Here is a 22,043-nt window from a genome sequence, read left to right on the forward strand (position 1 = left end):
TTTCAGGGGTCTCGAACTCCAGTCCTCGAGGGCCGCAGTCCTGCAACTTTTAGATGTGCCTCTGCTGCACCACACCTGAACAGAATAATTAGGTCATTAGCAAGGCTCTGGAGAACTGATCTACACAAGCAGAAGGTAATTAAGTCATTTCATTCCAGTACCTGTGGCACATCTAAAAACTGCAGGACTGCGGCCCTCGAGGCCTGGAGTTTGAGGCCCCTGGTTTAGTTGGTTTGACGGTGAGGCGTGATGGCGAACCACACCAGCTGAAAATGTAACGAATGTTGCAGTTTTGGTCCCCAATGAACATAGTCGGTTGGACTATCAAATGAGAAAACACTCTTAATCTCAATGGGATTTACCTAGTGAAATGACGGTTAATATTAATAACAAAATAATCTATTACTTTATGTTGGTCCAAATCTAGGGAAGAAAAGTGAGATTTGTGGTGTTTAACATGACAAAATGTGAACAAAAGCTCAGGAAGTGCAAAGACTTCTGCACTGCGGTGTAAAACTTGCAGAACCTCAGTGACGATCCCCGTAAGGACGACTTTCAGCTTCTCAGTGTGTGATCAATGAGCAGTTTCATTATAATCATCTTGATTCATACCCTCATCATCAGATAATTAAGATGATTTAGTCACACTTGAAGACACAGATGAGATGCAGTCCTCTAAGCAGCATGAATCTGAAACTTGTTTGTTTAATTTCAGCTTAGCATCGCTCTGAATGTGCAAGATCAGTGAGATTACACGTTGCCTCATCAGTGTGGTTTAGTACAATTTCTATGAGATTCAGCAGGAATAAAATAAATAAATACAGTGTTGCGTGAGTTGATACAGCTAAATACTTTGAAATATTTGGTTGAGTCCGGTTTCTATACTTCTTCATTCCCACCACGTGTCCATCCGCCGTACTCGCACTTTCTGCTTGTAGTGGTATTCCTTCAAGTGTTTTTTCAGCGCGTTCGGAATGGGGAGGACGTTGATGCCGTCGTACGTGGTGCAGCTGCTTATCACCGCCCTGCAGATGTGCTGCAGGCTGAACGGGTGTGTGCGGTGGATGGGGTTGGAGAGGAGGGGCTCAAAGAACATGCAGGAGTTGGGGTCCTTGTAGTGCTCCAGCAGGCCCGTGACTGTGGGCGCGTGGAAGACGCTGGGGTCGTGGACGTCGAAGCTGAAGTTGTGGTTCCACTGCTCGATGCGCGCGTGCAGCGAGCGGCCGTAGCGCCGGAAGCTGACGGAGAACAGGTAGTCTTCCTGGGCGGAGTCGCGCAGCAGGAAGGTGCCTTCGGGTTTCCCCTCCAGCAGCGTCTCCGCCTCGTAGCGGTCCATGACTCCCCAGTAGCACGGGAGGTTGGTAATCTGCAGCAGGTCCGGCACTAAACAGTGAATGTAGTCGATCTGGGTGTGGAAGCGGTAGCTTTCGTGGGGCGTCTGGTGCTCGGCTCGAGGGAGCGAGGCGGCTCTTGAGCTCGAATTGCTCACCGCTGCTGCCGCCTCCGCGTCGACCGGCGGATCGGAGGCGGCATCCGAGGCGTGGAGGGAAGCGGACGCTGAGGCCGCCACTTCGTCCAGCGTGTCCAAGCAGCTCTGCAGCAGGAGCTGGTGTTGCTCCTGCCTTTGGAGAAGCAGCTGTTGCTGCTGGTGAGCGGAGGCGCTCTCGGTGCCGGCCAACTCGTTCATGCCGTGAGCCAGCTTGGGGCCGTGCTTGTACAGCGGGTTGATCTGAGCCGTCACCTCGAAAGTGTGGATCTCGGCGTTGGGCGGCGGCTCCACGCCTTGCTCGATGCTGATGCGCCTGCGCTCTCGCAGCTTGTCGTCCACATCCTCCACGGCGGCCGTCGCCGAAGTCGGGGCGCTGCACACCACCACTGCGGGATCCAACAGGGGAGCCTGGGTGATGGGAGCTGTGTGCTGCTTAATAAGATACCACTTCTGAGCCAGCTCTGACCCTACGGGGAACGGGCAGTCGTCCAACATCAGTTCGCTGAGATGAATCTTCCGCCTGGAGGAGGCGCAGGCAGCTGATGATGAAAAGGCCTGCGGGGGTGGAGGTGGTGCCGCTGCAGCACTGTGGGTCTTTATCGGGAAACACTGGCCCATTGCGTCCTGGATTTTTTGCCTGAGAGTGCGGCTGCTGCTTGAGCCTCGGCCCTCCGCCTCGCCGAGGGGAGGTAATTCTGCGGCAGAGCAAACGGTGCCCTGACCTTGCTTGGCGGTGACGCCTTTCCCCGGAGTGGACCCCGCCACGTCCAAGTCCTGCCATTTCCAGGTTTCCTTCAGCGGGGAGGTGGAGGATGAGGTTTGGCTCCTGGCCTCCAGATCGTTCAACAGTTCGCCATACTCAAACCCGTCACTAACGGGTCGCTCGACGGCGGTGTCGTGTGTGGAGAGGCCTTTTTTCTTCCCCTTCCCGCCTTTCCGACCACCACCAGAGTCTCTTCTCTCCTCCGAACGGCTCTGTCTTACTTTTGGGCGGGCTCCCCTCTCTCGCTCCTTCCCTCTGTTTCCTGACTCATTTGGTAATGACATTATAGATTATGTGGAGAAGAGGTTAGAACTGTACCACTCTAGAAAGTCGCCATAGGACAAGCTGAATATGCAGTTATCTTTTGGCAAGTTTTTCATCCACATCGCTATTTTCAGATGTCTATCAATGTCCAAGTATAGTAGCCAGCAAGGTGTTGAACAACCTGCAAAAACCAAAATGAAAGCACAATTTACTACGCATAAGAAAAAATTCAAGCCATACAGGCACAAACAAATTTGTGCCTGTTTTTACAAAACCGTTAGTTTTGTAAAAACTAACGGTTTGTAAAAAGTCTTAAAATATTGCAGTCCGACAGTCTCGTACTAGAAATGTTTTTTAAAAAAGTCTTTTCAATTGAACACAACAATGTAATGGGAAAAACAAAGAAAACAAATATATTTTTCACCACCAAAACGACAATACTTTCACAAGGCTGAAGCCTTGAGCATTCCTCCTTGTACAAGCTGAATATTTCAGAGTCCTAGCTCCTCCTATCAACTATTCTCTTCAGCTAACCCCTGTCATAAATTGAGGTCCAAAGACTGAGATGGAAGAAAGTTGATTTCGTGTCTGGTAAATCATTTCTACGTTAATGTATTGGATGTTAATGTGCCAAGACCCAATGATGGCCTGTTTTCCAATTTTCTTCCGGATTTGTATTTGAAATATTCTGATATTTTATTTTGGCCACACACTTTGAACATGGTTGTTATTTTGTTATTTGCTATTAGGTGAATATTTTTTGTTTTTTAATTGATATTCCCTCGCAATATGCTTAGTGCATTATTTGCTGATCTATTTTGTATACAGTCACAAATGTCAATTTAAAGTTTCAAATATATACACATTATACAATATATACACATTTAAAGAGCCTCAGAGAAAATGTGTTTATTATTAACTCTTTGGTGCAAAAAATTGATTGTAAATCGATTTATTCACTTTGTGTGTATGTCTGTCTGTGTACAGGAACTGCACATGAAAACGGCCGTTTAAGCCATTCAGACTACCAACACAAAAGAGACACAATCAAAACTGTCAGATGACTTTATTATCCCGTGATAATAACTCAGAAATAGTCCAAATAGTTTGGATGCATTTTTTCTTCCTTTCCTTCTTACGGAAAGTTGCTGTTTATATCGTAGGTTTGTGGTGCCTTTCTATCCTAAAGAAAGATATAAAACTTCAAATATATCACGAGATATTAACATACATGGAAAAACCTCACGAAAGCCTTAAATTATAGCAGAAAGTACGATGGCATCGTAAGAAAGGCTTACAGTATTCAATTATGTCGCATGAACTGATCAGTACATTAGTGAGAGAGAACGCAAAAGGAAAAAAATAAATCTCCTAGAGGGCTCCGAAGATATTGTTCTATTGAAATAACAGTCAAAATAATGTTTTCTTTTTGTCTGCACATTCCTACCATAGATGTCAATTATCAGCTTACTGGCCTGCATCATTAAAAGGTTTGTTATATGCACTGATGCAATCTCAACAACCTACGTTATCACTGTACTTCCGTGAGGATTCATTTTTTGACTGTAAACTGTTTTAACTCAAGATTTTCAGACAAATACCAGAAAAAAATATCAATAGGCAATTTTAGGAACTGAAACCGGATAAAAACGTGTCTCAGTTATTGAGTTGCAACATTATTCATCTAATCAAGATTACTATGCATAGCGTAAATAACGCAAAAATATTGGATTTAGAATATTTTTGCCGATACACATACTATTAATTACGGTATATCATTTTGGTTGAATCAAAAACTAAAAAGTGATTTAAAAAATATGCAAATTTATTAAATTTAAGGTGAATCCGTCTATCCGCCTAAATTTAATACGGGCTCGACAGCTTTAAACCTAAACTACTACGATTTAACCCCAAGTTTTCTACTTTCATTCAAAAATTAGAAGTTACTCAAACTAGTTAACGTTATTATAATGACTTCATATTCTGGAGAAGACCGCATGGTATGAAAGCATCCCAATGCAGACACTGTTCATTTTATTTCCGGTTTAAAGCCAAACACTGTAACGTTAACTAACTTTCTCGTACTTAAAACGCCAGGTTCTGTCCCCTTAAATCACACCGAGAAAGACTCGGACATGTATCAACTTTATATACATTACTAATATTAACTCCTGTTTAATGTTGGGGGGATCTTTTGTTTTGTTTCTCGCAAATTTACTTATAATGCATGTTTTAGAAATACGGGAAAAATGTTAAGAGGAACTGCTAAATTAGCATCTGAGCTAAGCTAAGTCAGCTGTTTTCATTGGGTACAAGCTAAGTTAGCTTAGCGACTAGCTTTCTGCTAACTTGGCTACCTACTCCTGGAAAGAAACGACTTAGTTTTAATGGTAAAGCAACTCGTAAAACTCAACTTTAGTTACCAATACACCAAATTAAAACCTACCTTGAACAATTGCAATGCAGTTCCCATGTCAACTACGTAGCCTTTCCCCTGATAAAGTAAGGACTTTAACAAGGAAGCTAGCTGTTAGCTTAACGAACAACAGACGAGCGGGGGGGGGGGTTCGGGAGGGAACTACCTATGACTCGGAAGTGAAAGCCACACGAGATTGTGGCAAATTTCTAAAATAAAAGCAAACGAGACGTTTTTATATGAATACGATTCTTCTCTAACGCACAAAAGTCAATCCAAGGAGTGGACACAAAAAACACAACTTTAGTTTGCAAAAGAACTGAACCTCTTTATTTGGACTGTCATGATCCGACGGATGTTGTACTTCAGACCATTCTCACACAAAAGTGACAGTAGAAAAGTAGAATAAAGCATGTGATGCAAAAGGTTCACAAAATATTAGAAAATGTCAGGGGAAACGTTATTTATAATTAAATATAAATTGTACATGACAAACACGCGCAGTGTGACCTGCAGCTGGCTGCAGAATTGAACTATCATAAACCCTGGGCAACACTTGGTAGATGTCTCCATATGACACAAGCTCTGTGCCTCTTCTATTGGATTCCTAACACCAGGCTGAACTCATTAAACGCATTTCCCCAACTCAACTTGGATCGCTGGAATGTAAACATGGAGTAAACGTATTCCTTGGCCCATTGATAGTGTTTCAGTTTACTCATCACATCATCATTTTTTATTTTTGGCTCAGATAAGCATCGTCATCCCCTGCTGCATCAGCATCATAAACACACACTTGCAGAAATCTGTATTGTACCTCTGTGTCCATTAAATGTAATAAATAGGCTGTTGAAAGCAACAGAGGCTATGAAAAGGATAATCTGAGCCATTTGTAACAACACAGCTGATGTGAACATAGTGGACTGTTAAAAAGAAAAAGTAGATTGCGTGTCCTAAAGCCCGCATTTACCCCACAGGCTGGAGTTCAGGCTGTGTGGGTGCAATGCTTTGTTACTAAGTCCGATCAATCCGAGAGCCTGCTCTGTAGAAATCCATGACTAGAATGCGGCCACTTTTAAAAGAAATGTTTCGAGTGTTTCCCATTTTAGGCACCAGATGAACAGTTTTATCAGGACATGGACAGCTAACAGTTTGAAATCACACGGCCAGAGAAAGCTGGTCTTTCTCCTCACCGCGTCATCCAAACTTTGGATAAACAGGGGAAAATAAAAATAATAAAAATCTGAGTGCTATTTGGAGTCCACAGATTTGCAGACAGAGGACCGTTTTTCATTTAAGACTCCACCCAGCCATCTCAAAAGCGAGAAAGGCTTCAGTTCTTTTATGTGTTACATAGCGAGACAATAGATTACTCGTGACATCAAATATTATGAATCGGGGGATCATCCCAGAAAGATGTAAACAGTGACATTTAGGCGATATGAATACAACATCTGTTGCAAGATGACTGGTCTCTAGCCGTTGGCGACACCTGGCGCCGTCAGCCATCATGTCCTCTTATCTACAACAGTGCTGCATTAGTGTGGCAAAACATGCGATTATAGAAAAGAAGCACAAGTCATCAATATCAAGGGAAGAGTAAAAAATACAATTGGAAAAAAGATATCTGTAAATAACCATCTTTACTAGACAGACCTCCTATGGCTCTGTTGAAATAATATACGAATGGTTTTTTTTCTCTCTCTCTCTCTTTTCCCTGCCTTATGAAGCAACCAAAAAGTGATCCAAAAAGTCCATTATCACACAAACATGCACCTCCGGCTCTGTCACATTCAAAGACAGAGGCTGGGAGAAAAAAGAAAAGAAAAAAAAAAGAGAGACAAGTTTTTGATTCAACACTGATAACAGATAACGTAGGGAGCTCTGAGACTTGAAATACAGACAAACAGGAAAAAACAAAACATGGACATCGTCAAGCACCTCAAAAAAAAAAAAATAAAAGAATGATTCATCAAATCATCACGTTGGCCGTTTTTAAAAGGACGAGGGCGCTGCGAGCGTTTCTTAAACGTTTTCCAAAAGCCAATCGCAAAGTTCCCCTTTGCCCCACAAGAGAATCGAGATCGTTTTCATTTAGCGTTCACTGGATCGTAAACTGAAAACGCTCTGGCCTCGTCGCGTTCATCAGTTCAATATCCAACAAGCTCCTACACGGTATAAACCTTGCCAGCTAGGCCGTCCCCTCACCCCTTTTCGGGGTTTCCCTGGCACAAAATGAGATTCATCATCATTTATGACGTAGGACGTTAAAATAAAAGACAAGTTGCAGCTGGCAATCATTTTTCACACTATTTTTTTCGTTTAATTGTTCTGCTGCAACTCACTACAAATATCTTTCACAAATTAACAAACGCACAACCCTTGTCTTTGGCTTTGTAGAAGCTTAGAGGAGGACAGTTGCTTTTTTTTTTTTTTTTTTTTTTTTTTACTTTATATGTTAAAGTGAAACAAAAAGAGATGTCCTAAAGTTGAAATACAAACTATTACTCACTCCTGTTTGGTCCTCTGGCTTCCGTTTGTGCAACGAAATTTCCAACGAGGACATAAGGAACAAAAAAAAAAAAAAGGAACAGCCTAATTTTAAAGCCCTGACTAGAGCTGTCTATCGGATTAGTAGGTTAACACCAATCTCCAGGTGAAACCTCAGAGAGTGTACCATGATGACCAATTACAGTTAGTGCCTAATATCAAAGATAAGTTAATAAAAGTGCCTCACTTGTGGCTGGAAACTTCTCTTTTTTTTTTTTTTTCGAATCTAGAACACGGGTGAAGGGGCTGTCAGTGTGTTGTGGATAGAAAACCTTGTTCCAAGGCAGTAAGAGAAGAAGAGCAAATTCAGGGCAGAACCCCTAAAGACAGCACCAATCCACTGCTTCTTTTTTTTTTCTTTTCTCCGTATCGTGGTAAACTGAACCGCTGCACGGCCATGTCACAGTCCTGCTGCAGGTGACATGGCCCAGCCGACGCAGTTCACCGTTTCTCTGTTCCACAATATAATAATCATCTGTATTCCATTTTTAATAAACTTAGTTGTATATAATAAAGTACAAAAATATTAAAGAACATATACACAGTTTTTTTGTCATATTGTAGTGACTGCGTTGCCTGGGTTTTTTTTTTTCTTTTCTGAAGCATCACATCTGTCTTTGTGCTGAACCGAGCAGGCCTCAAATGAAGTGTCTTTTTTTTTCCTCTTCATATTGTTGATGTCCGATCAGTTCCATCTGAGAAGAAGACGAGACACAATTAGGCAACAGCCTACACTGAGTGTATACATATTAGTCTTCATTTTGTCAGGCAGGAAAACCCTGGTGATGTTGAAATTGTTTGGGGTGTGAAAGTGCATCTCTTGTCCAGTAGGTGGCAGTATGTATAACGACTAGAACCCATTAAAACAGCTTTTTTTTTTAAAGTTTTCCAATGTAATCTCAATCTTATTCCATTAATCTTGACATTAATGAATGCATTTCAATCACAGTTATTGTATTCAAGACAGTGGATATGAAATGCGCCACCTTTACGATGTCATTTTACTTTTTCTTTTCTTTTTTAAACAGTACCACCTATTTTCAAAGTTTTGCTAAGTTTTCTTAATCTATTTTATTTTTTTACTTTTTAATTTTAAACAGTTTATTCCCTATTCAGGTGCAGATATAAATAGCAAATACTGGACGTGAGACAATCAGCAGAAATAATTCTACATTCATCTGTAACATTCTACTTCCCTTACAAGTTGAAGCCTTTTTCTCTGGTTGCCCTCACTTGCTGAGTTTCCGTTGACCATACTGAGCAATTTGACATTTTGAGAATAAATTTGCGTAATGTTAGCACGTTAATTTAAAAAAAGCTGCCATCATCATCATCAGCTTTATTAAAGACACAAATGGGTCCATAGAAAGATACATCGGGTTTTTTTATAAAAACCTTTTGCCACTAAAATGAGGTGGGTTTTTTGTCTGTATCAAACTTGGTTTATTTCACAATACTGCAATGAAACACTTTTTTTGCATTATGAGCCACGTGATCAGCAACCAGATGTTGCCACTGACACAAACAGCCAAGAAGACGATGGCAGGAAGTAGCTGGAGGACGATGGCGCGGTGTGTTTGTTTTTAATGACTTATAGCATGAACAAACTTATTTCCATATATTAATTACGCAAAATTTTGTTCTTCGGCCATTAGCAGAATATTGACAAAGTTTTGCACCAATTTGCAATGGAAATGCAAACAGTGATTAGTAGTTTTCTTCTGGCTACACAGCTGTTTCTCATAATTTCCCATCAAGCACACCACAGGTTGGTGTTCTTTGAGTGAACAAACATGTAAGGTTTCATAGGTAGTAGCATGGATAGCTAATGTGTGATGAGGACACTTACCCCCTAAGGCATGCTCCGTCATACTGAGGCACAGTGACTCCAGCGTGGGGTTGATCTCCAGGTCAGAACCTGGAACTTGGCATTCTTAAGAAAATGGAAAGAATCGACATTAAGATCTCATTCACTCAATCATTTGCTTTTTTTCCCCCATGTTAAATTTTAAAAATGTCCGATATGTTTTTCTTGCATGTAGAAAGAGGATGGATGTGTTTGTTTTTTTTTTATTTTAAAAATCAGGATTAAAGCATGCTGTGAGACAGAAAATGCACCAAATAGTTCTACTTTATCAACTAATGAAAGATAGGTAAATTGTTAGCAAAGAAAATAGTTGACATCCAGGTGTCACAGCAGCGAGTTAAAGGAAGTGGGGGCATGTATACGCACACAAATGTTAAAAAAAAAAAACTAGAAAAAACAATCAAAACCAAAGCATGCTTAAAAATAATACAGTACTGCTACTAAAAATAGTATTGGGAGATAAAAAAAAATGCAGCTAAGTATGGTAAGTCAAAATAAACAGATTGTTATGTTACATGATAGTGAACATAACATAGTGAACGTAGTCTGCTTTGTCCATTGTCTAAGCAGTAAAAGTAGTATTATTGTTTTCTTTTATGTTCAATTGAGATACACCTTTAAATATGCAATGTCGGTCTGCAGGGTTCAAAAATGAACTAAATCATTTTGAGGCATGCAGCAAGATTTTAATGTTCATATAACTTCTGTAGCTATTAGCAAGCCATTAGGTTGCAGTCACATTAGCCACTTTCAAATAATCTAATTAATAATTAACAGTTTTGGAAGAGAAAAAATAAATAATGGTGCATACACCGCAGTTAAAAATGTGTAGTGGAAAACTATTCTTAGTTTCTTACTAATAAAAAGAATGGTTTATTTACATTTATTTTTTTTAAAAAGGAATAACTATAGCTAGCGGGTAAGTATATGAGCATAATGAACATATGCTGATGTGCGCCACCTTGCTGCTGGAACATGAGCATGGTTTGTGGAGATGTGTGGACAGGAAGCGAGTGGGTCCGCTGCACAGAGCTGCGACTCTGACTAGGCATGCTGTTGCTGCCCCCAGGGTTGGCGAACCACAGGTTCTGTGGAGGAAAACAACACCGTGTCATATCAATCTGACTCAGACTTTTGGAAACTGCTTGCTAATCATTCAGATACATGCAAAAATAATTTGAAAAATCTGACTCAAAAAAAGGACAAGAAAGGAAAACCAGTGTTTGTGATGAAGTTTTTAAAAACATGCATTCGGTTCTAATTACAAGGTACGTCTAATGTCATCCACTTAAACTTCATTCCAGTTATCAACATTTTCGCATTTATGAGTGCTTTGACCTTTCATACAACAGGTTTAGCGCCTTGCAGGATTTTGGACAACTTTTGAATTTTTCCCTATGTTTTCCACAATAAAACATCTTTAATGTATTTTATTGAGACACTGTTTCATTCACCACCATAATGAAGCACATAATTGATAATTGGAAGGAAATGTATGCATGTTATGCAAATCAAAATATAAACATTTTGTATTTTTAACACGAGACCTTGAGTGAAGTTGAGGAAACGGTACATGTAAGGAGATTTTCTGCTCTGCTAAAACCAAATTTGACTTTTTGGAAAATGTATTTAAAAAAAATATTCTCTCTTCCCTTCCACCTTACAATTATATAGTACTATTACTCCATCACTTAAAATACGAACTCTTTGGATATCACTTGACAAAATGCAAAAAAGCTTAATATATTAAAATACTTTTTAGGGTATCTATAGGTTACAGCAAGTCAAATTTAAGACCTTTCTACTGTCAGCTGGAATGAAATTTAAAACAGAAAAAAGTCTTAATATAGGTGATGATTAGTGGACCCTGCTGGCTCATACTGGTTGGCAAAAGAAGTGGTCCAGTGGCAAAAACAAACATTGTCCAGCCAACTTGTTCTATATTTTTTTCCTACCCAGGATAGACACATAGAAAAAGCTAGTTAGTGGCCGCATTTAGTCATAGAACGCAACCACGATGTTGGCATGCGACTCAAACTTTTGCCTGACAGAAAAGTCCCACAACAACAAAATTTAAGGCCAGTGACTGGCGTATTTAAGACTTATTAACTTCGATAAGTTGAAGATAACATTGAAAGTAACATCTAAGGCCAACTTACTTTTTTTTTTAAAATGAATTTAAAGCATTTTAGATACATAAATTTAAGACTTCTTTTACAGGTGAGTGGACACCTCACTTTTAGCTTAAGATCACTCTATGCTAGGCAGGAGCCATTTTTTATTCCCTGGAGGTAATACTGACTTGTCTACCCTGTCCTGCCAACGCAGGATTAGCGAGTGTGTGGCGTGGAGATGCTCCACCGATCCCGCCAGGAAGACACATGCGTCCAGCTGGGAGTCCACGAGGGGTCATTGGGAACTGCCTCTGGCCCCGTCGGCTTACACCCCCGCTCACAGAGCCTGCTGTGGGCAGGGAGTTTGACCCATAGTTCCAGCTGAAACAGCACAGGTAGGAAAAGGAAGTTATATAGAGGAAAGAGGAGGATGAATTCAGTGAGGTTACATTAAGTTATCCTGACAAAAACAGTGGTTAGGAGAAAGATCAAAGGTACAAGAAAGCAGGAAGCCTCACCCTTTCTGTCGGTACGCCGACATGTCCGGCATAGTTTTCCGAGGGAACAGGCGCAGCAGCTTGAGGACCTGCTGCTTCCAGGTGACCAGCCTTTTCTTGTGGGTTTCTGAGAAAGCCTAAAACCCAAAATAAAAAGCCTCTAAAAATGTAGCTTCTGATAACTGATACGGCTTGCATGCAACATACTGACCAAGAACAAAAAATAGAAGCTACTTCTCACCTCATGTGCTAGGCACTTCTCAATAAGTTGAAGGTAACAGCTGATGTTTTCTTCATCTGGCCTTGAAACCAGCAGCTGGGTGCACACTGAGATGGCCAACAATATTTTATATTACCAGACATGTAAAGGATGTGAGGCACACAGAGAAAAGGCCATAATTTTAGGATTTACAACTGACAATTAATAAAGATTGTATTAGTAACGTGTAAGAATCTTGCGCATTTCGTCAAGTGGGATTTCATGTAAAAGACCAACAAAGCAGAATGTAACCATTTAGTGGAAGAAAAATGTTTAATGGCCTTAAACAATTTTTTACATATAAATAGCAGTTTGGTGTGGACTTGTATTGCTGTCCAATTACAATAATACTATTGTATCAAATATTAAAAGTCCAATTTGAGGGAGGTCAAAATTATATCGGAACTACAGCATCATGAACATTTGCAAAATATTTTCATACACCCAAAGCTCCAGTGGAGAAAGGTTTGGAGTAAAGTATATACACAAGTTAAACTGGCCCAGTGAAAGTCCAGACCAATAGAAAGTCTGACTTAAGATTTAAATAATGCTGTTCATAAATTATTCAAATCAAATCTGTATGATTGGATCCAAATCAGACCTATTGGACCTATCTTTAGTCCCTAAATGTGCAAATCTGGTAGATATATACTCTAAATGACTTGCAGCTGGATTTTCAGTGAAATGTTGTGATGCAAACATTTGGCTCAGGAGGCAGAGCTCAATGCCAAAGCATAAACATTTTAGTTTCTTTCTTTCTTTCTTCTTTTTTTTAATTGTGCTTATTTTTTCCCCATTTCCAACTTGTGCTCAACTTTGTTTTGCTATATCACATAAAATCCCAATGAAGTACGCTGAAGATTGTCATTGTTACATGACACAATGTTGAAAGGTTTTGTTCTGGGAGCATTAATAATTTCACAAAACACTGTAAATAAGTAATACAATTTGACCTATCAACCTAATTTAACTCCAATCAGCCACAATCTGAAGCTGAGAGGTTAATGGTGTTACCTTTTCCCATTACACGGGTGAACTGTCCCGCTATGTCCCCATCTGAGATGGGCGTGACCGACGAGTCTCCGTCGCAGGGGGGTGGGTTGTGGGACTGCAAGTCCTCGGATGTCGCTTCTTTGTCCGCTCCTGTTTTTGTGCCATCTGTTGAGTTAGTGGAGGTGTCCGAGATGGGTTGTGCTGCGCTGGGAGGACTGTAGGCCTTAATTGGTGTGGTGATGATCTGCTGAAGCTCCTGGAGGGCGTTGCGCAGGTTCCCCCCTTCCAAAATATCCTGACCGGACATAAGGGCATCAATATCAAAAATGTGGAAGTGTACACTCTGAATTTAGATGTTTGATGTCTTTTTCTTTTTTTAGCTTCAGAGGAAGCTGAAATACTCACCTTCTCTAAAGACTTGAGTATACTCTGTCTCTCTCGCAGCTTCTGGATACTCAACGCAATCTTGTGTCGCGCTCCTTTCGTGACGTTCTGAACAAGACAGAAGACCAACAGCAGACTGGTGTGAGAAGTCGTGTCATCAAGGCACACTGAGCAATTCATACAGTCACTAAATAACAAACCTAATCACCGTCTGTTTCAAGGAAGGTGAGGGGAGGGGGAAATATTCGACAATTTCCTACAATGTGTGACTGGCTCAATATAACTGTAGGGTTCATTGTTTAATTTCACGCCTCATTGAGAGCTTACGCACCACCAGGTTTGAAGACTGTACAGAAATCACAGTCGGCGAGCAGTGAAGATGACAGAACAAATGGAAACACCTGAGATTCTAGATGTTGCTCCGTAAGGATCATCATCTCCTCATAGGTCATCTGTGAGAATAGGGATGCATATTTATGAAGGCGAAGGCTCTTCAACCATGCAGGAACATCTGCAAAGAGGACGCACAAAGTCAAAAGAAAAGTAGCACCGTCAGTCAGATGATTAAAAAATATCAACCTTTTTTAACGATTGGCGAAGGGTGTATTCACACCAGGAAAGTCCCTTGGTCCGCTAGTTTGGTCCGGACCAAAAGCGGACTTTTTTTTTTTTTTTTTTTTAGTTTGTTGTGGTTTGTTTTCCCATTGTGCTTTTTTTGCAAGCAGACCATAATTTGTAAACAAAGTCACGCGAGTAATAATCATTGCTCCCACTGGACATACATGACGGAGGAAGGACAGAACAGAGACCCGGAAAAATAAACTTTAAGCAAGACCTGATTGCTGCATTTGTGCTGTTATTACAACTGTAGTAACATTTTGAAAGTTAGGAGTTTTTTTTTCTGTTTAAGAGCTGTGCCACGTAAAATAACGTTCTGCAGCTTTCCTTTACAGATACAGTGGTAGCTGTGTAGTAATTTTGGTTCAAACAGAAAATAAATAATTTACAAGACTATCATAGTTTATGTATCAAAGGAAGGCTCTAAGCTTTAATATGATGGCTACTGAACTCAAGAAGGTTCATGCAACAGAAATTGTAGGTTTTCCTTTATTTTTTAAGCGTTTAGACGTTTCAGCATTTGACCTGCCAATCAAAATGAAGCCCTGTTGAGCCAAGTACAGTATTTATAGGCAGACTTACATATTTGGTCATATTTTCCTTTACAACATTATGCACATTTACACACAGGCTACCCAGTCAGGTTTTGAATTATTGTAAATTTACTGGTGAAAAATGTATGCACAGTCAAACTAGATTATAGCTTTTTCAAGTGGCAGGCACATAGTAACATTTTATAGCACAATCAAGTTGTTAAAAAAATACAATGTATATGAAGCATAATTTAAATTGACTTCATAATTTAACCCTTTAAATTTAACCTCTGTCTCTTTAAAAATTCCTGCTCTTTCTGAAACTCCACCTGCAGGAAGTCATCACGACATGGCTCCTCTATTAACCCTTTAACAACGTTTTTACCAGCGTGCGTTCAACTGAGAATTTGTTTGTATAATGACTTTAGATGCACAGTTCCACCAGGTGTTTGCCAATTGGTGCTGGCTAGTCTGAAGGAACTGGAACATAATTCTCAAATCAGATTGAAGAGGTTGGGGTTGAAGAGCCATGGGTTGCAGAAAGAATCACAAATCTAATTTTTGCTCACAATTTCTAAATAGGGATAAAGACAAAACGAATCAACACAACGAAGTACACAAAATCTTGAAAGCACAGTTGATGGTAAGGTTGTACTATAGTGAACAACATGGTGAATGTTACCAGAGCTAAACGAGAGCTAATTCTGACCTTTCATGCCGCTGCCGTCCTCCAGAAAAGTGTTGCGTGCGGAGCCCTGCTCTTCTGTCTGTTCGCTGCCCGAAGACGCTATGCTGCTCTGAGGTGAAAGCGGTGCGTGGTCTGTGGAGATGAAGTTCTGTCGCCCCCCCGCGTCGTCCTGGCTGCCCCACTCTGAGCCACAGGCCAGGGAATTGGAAGGGATGACCTGCATGGGCTTCTTCAGAGGGCTTGGCTGCATGTGTCCGACTAGACCTGGAAAAGCGATCAAAAGCAACCATATTTTTAACCCTCGTAGCCATCTCTATTACAAAAGCGGTATTCTAGCAGTGGGGTTCCCAAACTTTTCCATGCCATGGCCTCCCACAGAGCATTAACCGCTGGCCAGTGACCCACTTTGGAAACCCACAGACAATGCTATGACAGACAATGCAGAGAAGCATTAACTTTTAGAAAGTTTTTGATTATCTGTTCAGGAAATTTTGATATTCATTTAGCATAAATGCTGCGTCATACCTTTGATTTTAGATGGTCATGAGTTCTGTGGCAGGAAATATTATCAGATAATATATTATGACTATTACCAGAAAATCTAATTTTCTTGTGATTACAAGAAAGTACATAATATTTTATATAAAATCACAAAATTTTATTTTACCAGACCAAAAAAATCTACTTCCTTGCAGCAGATCTTTTGGTCTTTTTCTTTGCCAGAAAATAATAAATGCTTGACAAACAGAAAACAAAAATTATGATAAAAGATTAAAAGAATTATGGATTTCAGATTTTTTTTTTTTATTCTTGTATATTTTTTCTCGTCTCCAACTTTCATAACGCCCCCTGGCGGCCAACACTGTTCTAGCACATTTGACTCTCAAATCAAAAGCTCACCACCCATACCTGTGTTATTGCCGTTCCCACTGATTGGTGAGGACAGCCCGCCTGGAAACGGCATGTGTCCGTTCTGGCCCGCGGGAGACGTGCTGGACGACAGGGACTTGTCTGGCCACGCGTTGCCGGGGTCGAGGGCCTCGGCCGAGCCGGGCCATTCGTCTGAGCTCTGCCGCGGGTGGTAAGGACTGGGTGGCGCCCTGGATGCGTAGCCGCTGGAAAGGTGTTCCTCCAGGTGGTTTAGCCACGAGGCGAGCGAGGTGCGATCATCCAGGGTGGTGGCGGGGTGGATGAGTGCATAGGAGAGCAGCTGCCGGCTTTCCTCCACGAAAAGGCTACTCTCAATGGTGTGAGTCAGCACTTTCTGCAGCAGCTTCATGTATTCACATTTGGCCTCGCAATTGCGTGGTTGAAGCAGAGGCAAGTGGGACAGCAGCAGGGACACCACCTTTTCTTTCGGCTCCTGATGCCACTGACTGACGGTTGCTGATTAATATATATATAAATAAATAAAAAAGCTAAATTAATGAATATTTAGATACTTAGTAAAGCAGATTCATTATTACATCATTTACTTATAGATAGCAAAACATTGTTACTGTATCATAGTTACAATAATCAGTTACTGATTGAGTTAATCTGAAGTCGACTGATCTTATCAATCAACTAACAATTAGTTGACTATTAAAAACCTGAGTTGTCTTTTGTATTAATAGGGATAACAGTCTTTCCATAGCGTGACGGGATTGCTCTGGTGGCCTTTATTTGAGGGTGGTCCGACAGGAAAGCAAGTAATGAGAGGGGGAAGACATGCATCAACAGCTGGGACTCAACCAGTGTCGGCACGTGGAGGACTGAGGCTCCTGTATAGATGCTTTACCTTTGCATCATGGCTGCGCCCAACATAATTAAATTCTTACAATATTTTGGGTCAGTTGAATTAAACAGACCGAATAAACAGAAATATAATATAATGTCTATTAAAAATAACAAAACAGGAACCTCTTAAGACATTGCTTACCAGAAAAATAGAAGATGTAAAACAATAAAATATATTACACATTTAATTCCCCATGAACAGAGCATTCATGTACAGGAATGTGAAAACTTCGCTCCATAAAGCGCTTTAACCGACAACGACAGCTCTGAAAATCAACCGTGCTTATTTTTCGTTTATGCCCTTCGCTTTTCTGTCGCATCATCCCAACCTTCGTAGCACATCGGTATGTGTTGGGTTCAGAAGCTCCGTCATGCAGCTCGGTTGAATGCGCTCTATTAAGGGCAAACTTAAGGAACTTTTCAGGTGCTTATAATTCAAAACAGTACCGCGTAAAGTAAATATTACATCTCACACCGGACTCTGGTTGGACCCTCTCTTTCCTGTTCAAAAATAGCCCTGCCATCTTTCCTCCCGGATCAGCTGCCTCTGCTGGAGGCGGCCAAACTACAAGACTTAAAGAAGGTCTGACTGAAGACCTTAAATGTCCGATTGGAGCTAATTTTAATCTAATAAACCAGTAACCGATAATTAGTTGCAAGTTGATTAATTGTTCACACCTTTATGTCAAACGGTAAATCGGAGTTACCTGCATTGTTGGCCTCAGCTTCAAGGATGTGGATCTCAGTGCAGTCTGCCAGCCAGTGTTCTAGGCAGATGTGGAGAAAGCGAGCCTGCGTGCGGGACACCCTCTTCAGGAGCGACAAGAGCGCCACCGTCTGTTCGCACTCATTCCAGCCTTTGAACCAATCTGTGAGGATACCTACCTGATCCCGGAACATCATGGCGTGGGGAGAGTGGGAGTGTGCGGGCGGGGATCTGAGGGGGTTTGATAAGTTTGAGACGGGACGAGTCCTTCCCCGCACAGCGGGGGTCAGGGGGTCGTCGTTTCAACAGTCCAGGGTTCCCCTCAGGCCGGACCGAGGGGGCCCCCTCACATGGTTCAGGTGCTGGAGGAGCTGCAGACACGAATGCTGTCTGGGATTTTTCTTTCTTTTTATTTTTTAAGATGCCTCGATGGTCACTGTGCGTCGGCCGTAGCAGGTAATGGCTCACGACGGAGGAGCTGTGTTACTTCACGTCATCTGTGCCCTATTTAGATCAACAAAATAAAGTTAAAACAATTCTCAAAATTGTTTTAAGAATACAATTTTTAAAACTATTTAAAAAATAGATACCAGTGTTAAATCACTAGTATTTATTTTCATGCTTGAGGTCATTTTCACATATAGCGCCACAAACCTGGGATTTTATGTTAGGCCGACATAAAGTACCATATAGCTGCGAGCTGGAAGAAAAACAATGCATTATTTTAAAAACTTTTGCAATTTAAAAACAAAAAAATATCTAGAAAAGGTGATGGACATTTGTATTAAACCCTATATTCAAATCACTAGGGCTGAAACGATTAATCGTGACGAATCAATTATTTAAATAATCGTCAACTAATTTAATAATCAAATAATCGTTAACTGGAGTATACAGACTCAAAAGAAAAAGGATAATTGCTGAAGGAACAACATACTCAGAGCAGGAATTAAGCAAAACTGCAAAAAAATATTTATTTTGCATTTATGGAAAAAAAAAAAAAAAAATGTTCTACCTAAAGTGGCATAGTTTTAGCTTCATCCAGTTCAAATTGTGTTAAATAAATCTCCAATTTCTCAATTGCCAATTTTTGCCATCCAAATAGTCAACAGATTGAATCTACACTGTACTGCAGAAAGGGCGGAGCTTTTCACATGTAGAAGTCGGAAGTATTTTTTAAATCTGCAGATACATCCTTTGCTGCAAATGATCGAGCATACACTAAAGGAATGATATGCTATTGTATTTTATGCAATAAAATGTTAAAATTAATTAAACTATTTGCATCTATTAATGTATTTCTACTATTGTACAAAAAGGCTTAAGTGGTTAAATGAAAAGGCTGCAGAATGCACCTATATTTTCTAACCGATTAATCGCCTGAATAAATAGATGGAATAATTGATTACTAAAATAACCGGTAGTCCTCCAAATCACCCAACATAAAACCCAGTGCAACCAACTGTCTATATGGTTAAAGTCACCAAGTTAATAAATGGAGTTTACCTTATCTTAGCATAAATACAGTATCTCAGGATAATAAGTTTAACAAATATCAGTCAGCAAAATCACTAAAACTAACGAGTGGAATTGTTTAAAACATAATTAGGTTGATATATCATAAACATGGAGCATCTTCTGGAGCATTGCTTAACATGTGGCTTATTTAAATATATATATAAGTGGTAGACATAGAATATACATTGAAGTTTGTGGATGGGACGTGATGCTAAAAAAAATTAATGTGGTATCAATGCAATATCTAGAAATAGCAGGTTCTTCCACCTGTGGAAGTAAATAAACTATGAACACAGAAGTTCAAAAAGTTCAGTGAGAGAAAATTTGAGTAGACAATTATGAAATAATATGCGAGCACAGCCAGTGACGAAGAATGGAAGATAAATAAAAGCCTTCAAGAGTTCAGCAATCAAAACGTTGCTTCCCAAGTATGTCTGAAAAAACACATGTTCCAACAACAATAAGAAATGTATGTAAAAGAAAACCAATAAATCAACTATTCCTTGGACGAGTATTATACTCTGTATTAGTTAATAGCGAAAGAAAATAAGGTATTACTCCAAACTATACTGTTATAAAACGAGTAGCAAAGTTTGTCATTCTATGATACAATTATAATACAAATGGTCTGATCAAGAGAAATTTGGTCTGCACATCTAAATAGCAAAGGCTATGTGAGATTTAAATACATGTCAAAAGAGCTAACTCCCATCACGGCAAATGGTATCTCACTTAGCATTATAACAGAAAAACTCAGCTCTGTATCATATGTGGAAGTAGTGGCTGTGTGAATTGTGATTTTAACAGTGACAATTAAAGCAAAACGTGTCCTCAAACAGTTGAGCATATTTAGTAGAGGTAAACTGGAGTTAGCCTAGTCGGCCTAGTCTCTGGTGAGGGATTCGGGATTTGTATTGTTTTGCGTTGACGCCGCTGCTGCTACACCTTTTCTCCGTTGGCACTTCAAGAATTTGCGACGAAAACGGTCCAACTAAAGGTAATTTCTCTGGAGATAAGGTATTGGCTAAATAGCAACACAAATACCCAGAAGCTGTTATTTACAATACATGGAATTTGAAAATGTGTTTACCTTTCTCAGATGTGCCTGGTTAGCGAGCTAGGCTAAAGTGCTAATCCACAGCTAGCTCGACAGAAGAGTAGGAATAGTTCTGCTAACGGCTGCAGATGCGTTAGCCTAGTTGGCAGAAACGCTTGTTTTCATCCCCACGCATAATAACCCTTAAGAATTGTCATTGGCGGTGGCGAGAAACTGTTGTTTCAAATACAACATTTTTTTTGAATAAGCGTATGTACAAAAACGCTAGTTGGGATACAGAAAATAAGGAGTGTACGCCTGGAGAAATCCTCTTCGATTTTGAGTTGACGTAAGACGTGGGCACGGTGTCATACGTTTTCACGTACGTAAAATGGGTTTCCGCCCACTGTTCTAGACCTTTCAAAGCTTCCACTGTCGGGTGAATAGTTTGTAGGTTATCAAAAAAAAAACTTACAGAAGTCAAGCCTCTGTAGGCTTATGGTGGTCACACTCATTCCCGTAGGAGATTTTTTGGAAGTGTGGGAGTGGGAGGTTGTAAATTTACACTCAAATTTACCACCAAATTTGAGGTGGTAAATTTGAGTGTAAATGGAACACAAGTATGTGGTCTGGCCATGTCCATTTTTTTTTTTCATAAGTAGAGGTGGGTAGAGTAGTAGATTACCCAAAAACCACACTCGCGTAAGAGTAACACCACTTCAACGTTTTTTACTCAAAGTAAAAGGCAGCCGTCCAAGAAATGACTCAAGTGACAGTCCAAAAAAAAAAGCATTTCGCAAAAAGGTTGAGAAACTAATCAGAAGGTATAATTTTATATTTAAAAATGTAATCGTACAGACGATTTTCGTTTACAAAATCGCAAAATTAATATGAATGAATATTAATACATTCAATAAATTCAACCAGAAGACAAAATGTTCAATAATGATATTTTTAATGTAAAAAATTATAAAACTAATAGAGTGTGATATATGTAGAAAAGGACAAACTAGTCCCAGTTTCAAATACAATAAAATTGCAAAGCTTGTGTACAAACAAAAAGTCTCAATTTTAATATAAAGTGAGTCTGTGTCTAGTGTTATATATCAATTGGAACAAAGTGGGACATCCCACTATATATATGTATGTATAGATAGATAGATAGATAGATAGATAGATAGATAGATAGATAGATAGATAGATAGATATACATATCTATCTATATATGCATACACATATATATATATATATATATATATATATATATATATATATATATATATATATATATATATATATATATATATATATTTCGAGTTGATTTTTCCAACTCGAAATCTCCGACTATAAATGAAATGCTGCACCAGTTGCACGACATTTTAGCACCACCCTCATTCCTTATCATTTCAACCACACCGTTTCTTTTATACCATTTAAAATTATGGGTTGATATATCTATTTCACCCAAATCTCCAAAACAGATCTTGCCATGGCTCACAAAACCTACACGCTGGGTTGACGTGGAGTAACCTCAGGGATTAGTGCTCGACCCCTTCCGGTTTTCAGTTT

At 39.9% G+C, this 22,043-nt stretch overlaps 2 protein-coding genes across 3 annotated transcripts; both read right to left on the reverse strand.

Moving 5' to 3' along the window:
- Positions 1-676: 676 nt before the first annotated feature.
- On the reverse strand, positions 677-5,116 carry socs9 (suppressor of cytokine signaling 9). Its single transcript, XM_028044862.1, has 2 exons — positions 4,963-5,116; positions 677-2,697 (listed from the first exon to the last, which is right to left on the reverse strand). Exon 2 carries the CDS (start codon positions 2,534-2,536, stop codon positions 890-892), a length of 1,647 nt encoding a protein of 548 aa, XP_027900663.1. The 5' UTR covers positions 2,537-2,697; positions 4,963-5,116; the 3' UTR covers positions 677-889.
- A 1,142-nt stretch (positions 5,117-6,258) lies between these two features.
- Positions 6,259-20,843, reverse strand: samd4b (sterile alpha motif domain containing 4B). Of its 2 annotated transcripts, XM_028044860.1 has the most exons (14): positions 20,529-20,843; positions 18,575-18,620; positions 17,922-18,424; positions 16,345-16,821; positions 15,457-15,699; positions 13,998-14,107; positions 13,618-13,704; positions 13,234-13,507; positions 12,202-12,287; positions 11,982-12,097; positions 11,652-11,844; positions 10,311-10,437; positions 9,332-9,415; positions 6,259-8,177 (listed from the first exon to the last, which is right to left on the reverse strand). In XM_028044860.1, the coding sequence occupies exons 3-14, from the start codon at positions 18,115-18,117 to the stop codon at positions 8,149-8,151; spliced, it is 2,022 nt and encodes a 673-aa protein (XP_027900661.1). In that variant the 5' UTR covers positions 18,118-18,424; positions 18,575-18,620; positions 20,529-20,843; the 3' UTR covers positions 6,259-8,148. The 2 variants fall into 2 exon arrangements, with proteins under 2 accessions (XP_027900661.1, XP_027900662.1); XM_028044861.1 differs by lacking the exon at positions 18,575-18,620.
- Between the last annotated feature and the right edge of the window lie 1,200 nt (positions 20,844-22,043).

This window comes from Xiphophorus couchianus, chromosome 18 (genome assembly GCF_001444195.1).
Source record: "Xiphophorus couchianus chromosome 18, X_couchianus-1.0, whole genome shotgun sequence".
NCBI lineage: Eukaryota > Metazoa > Chordata > Actinopteri > Cyprinodontiformes > Poeciliidae > Xiphophorus > Xiphophorus couchianus.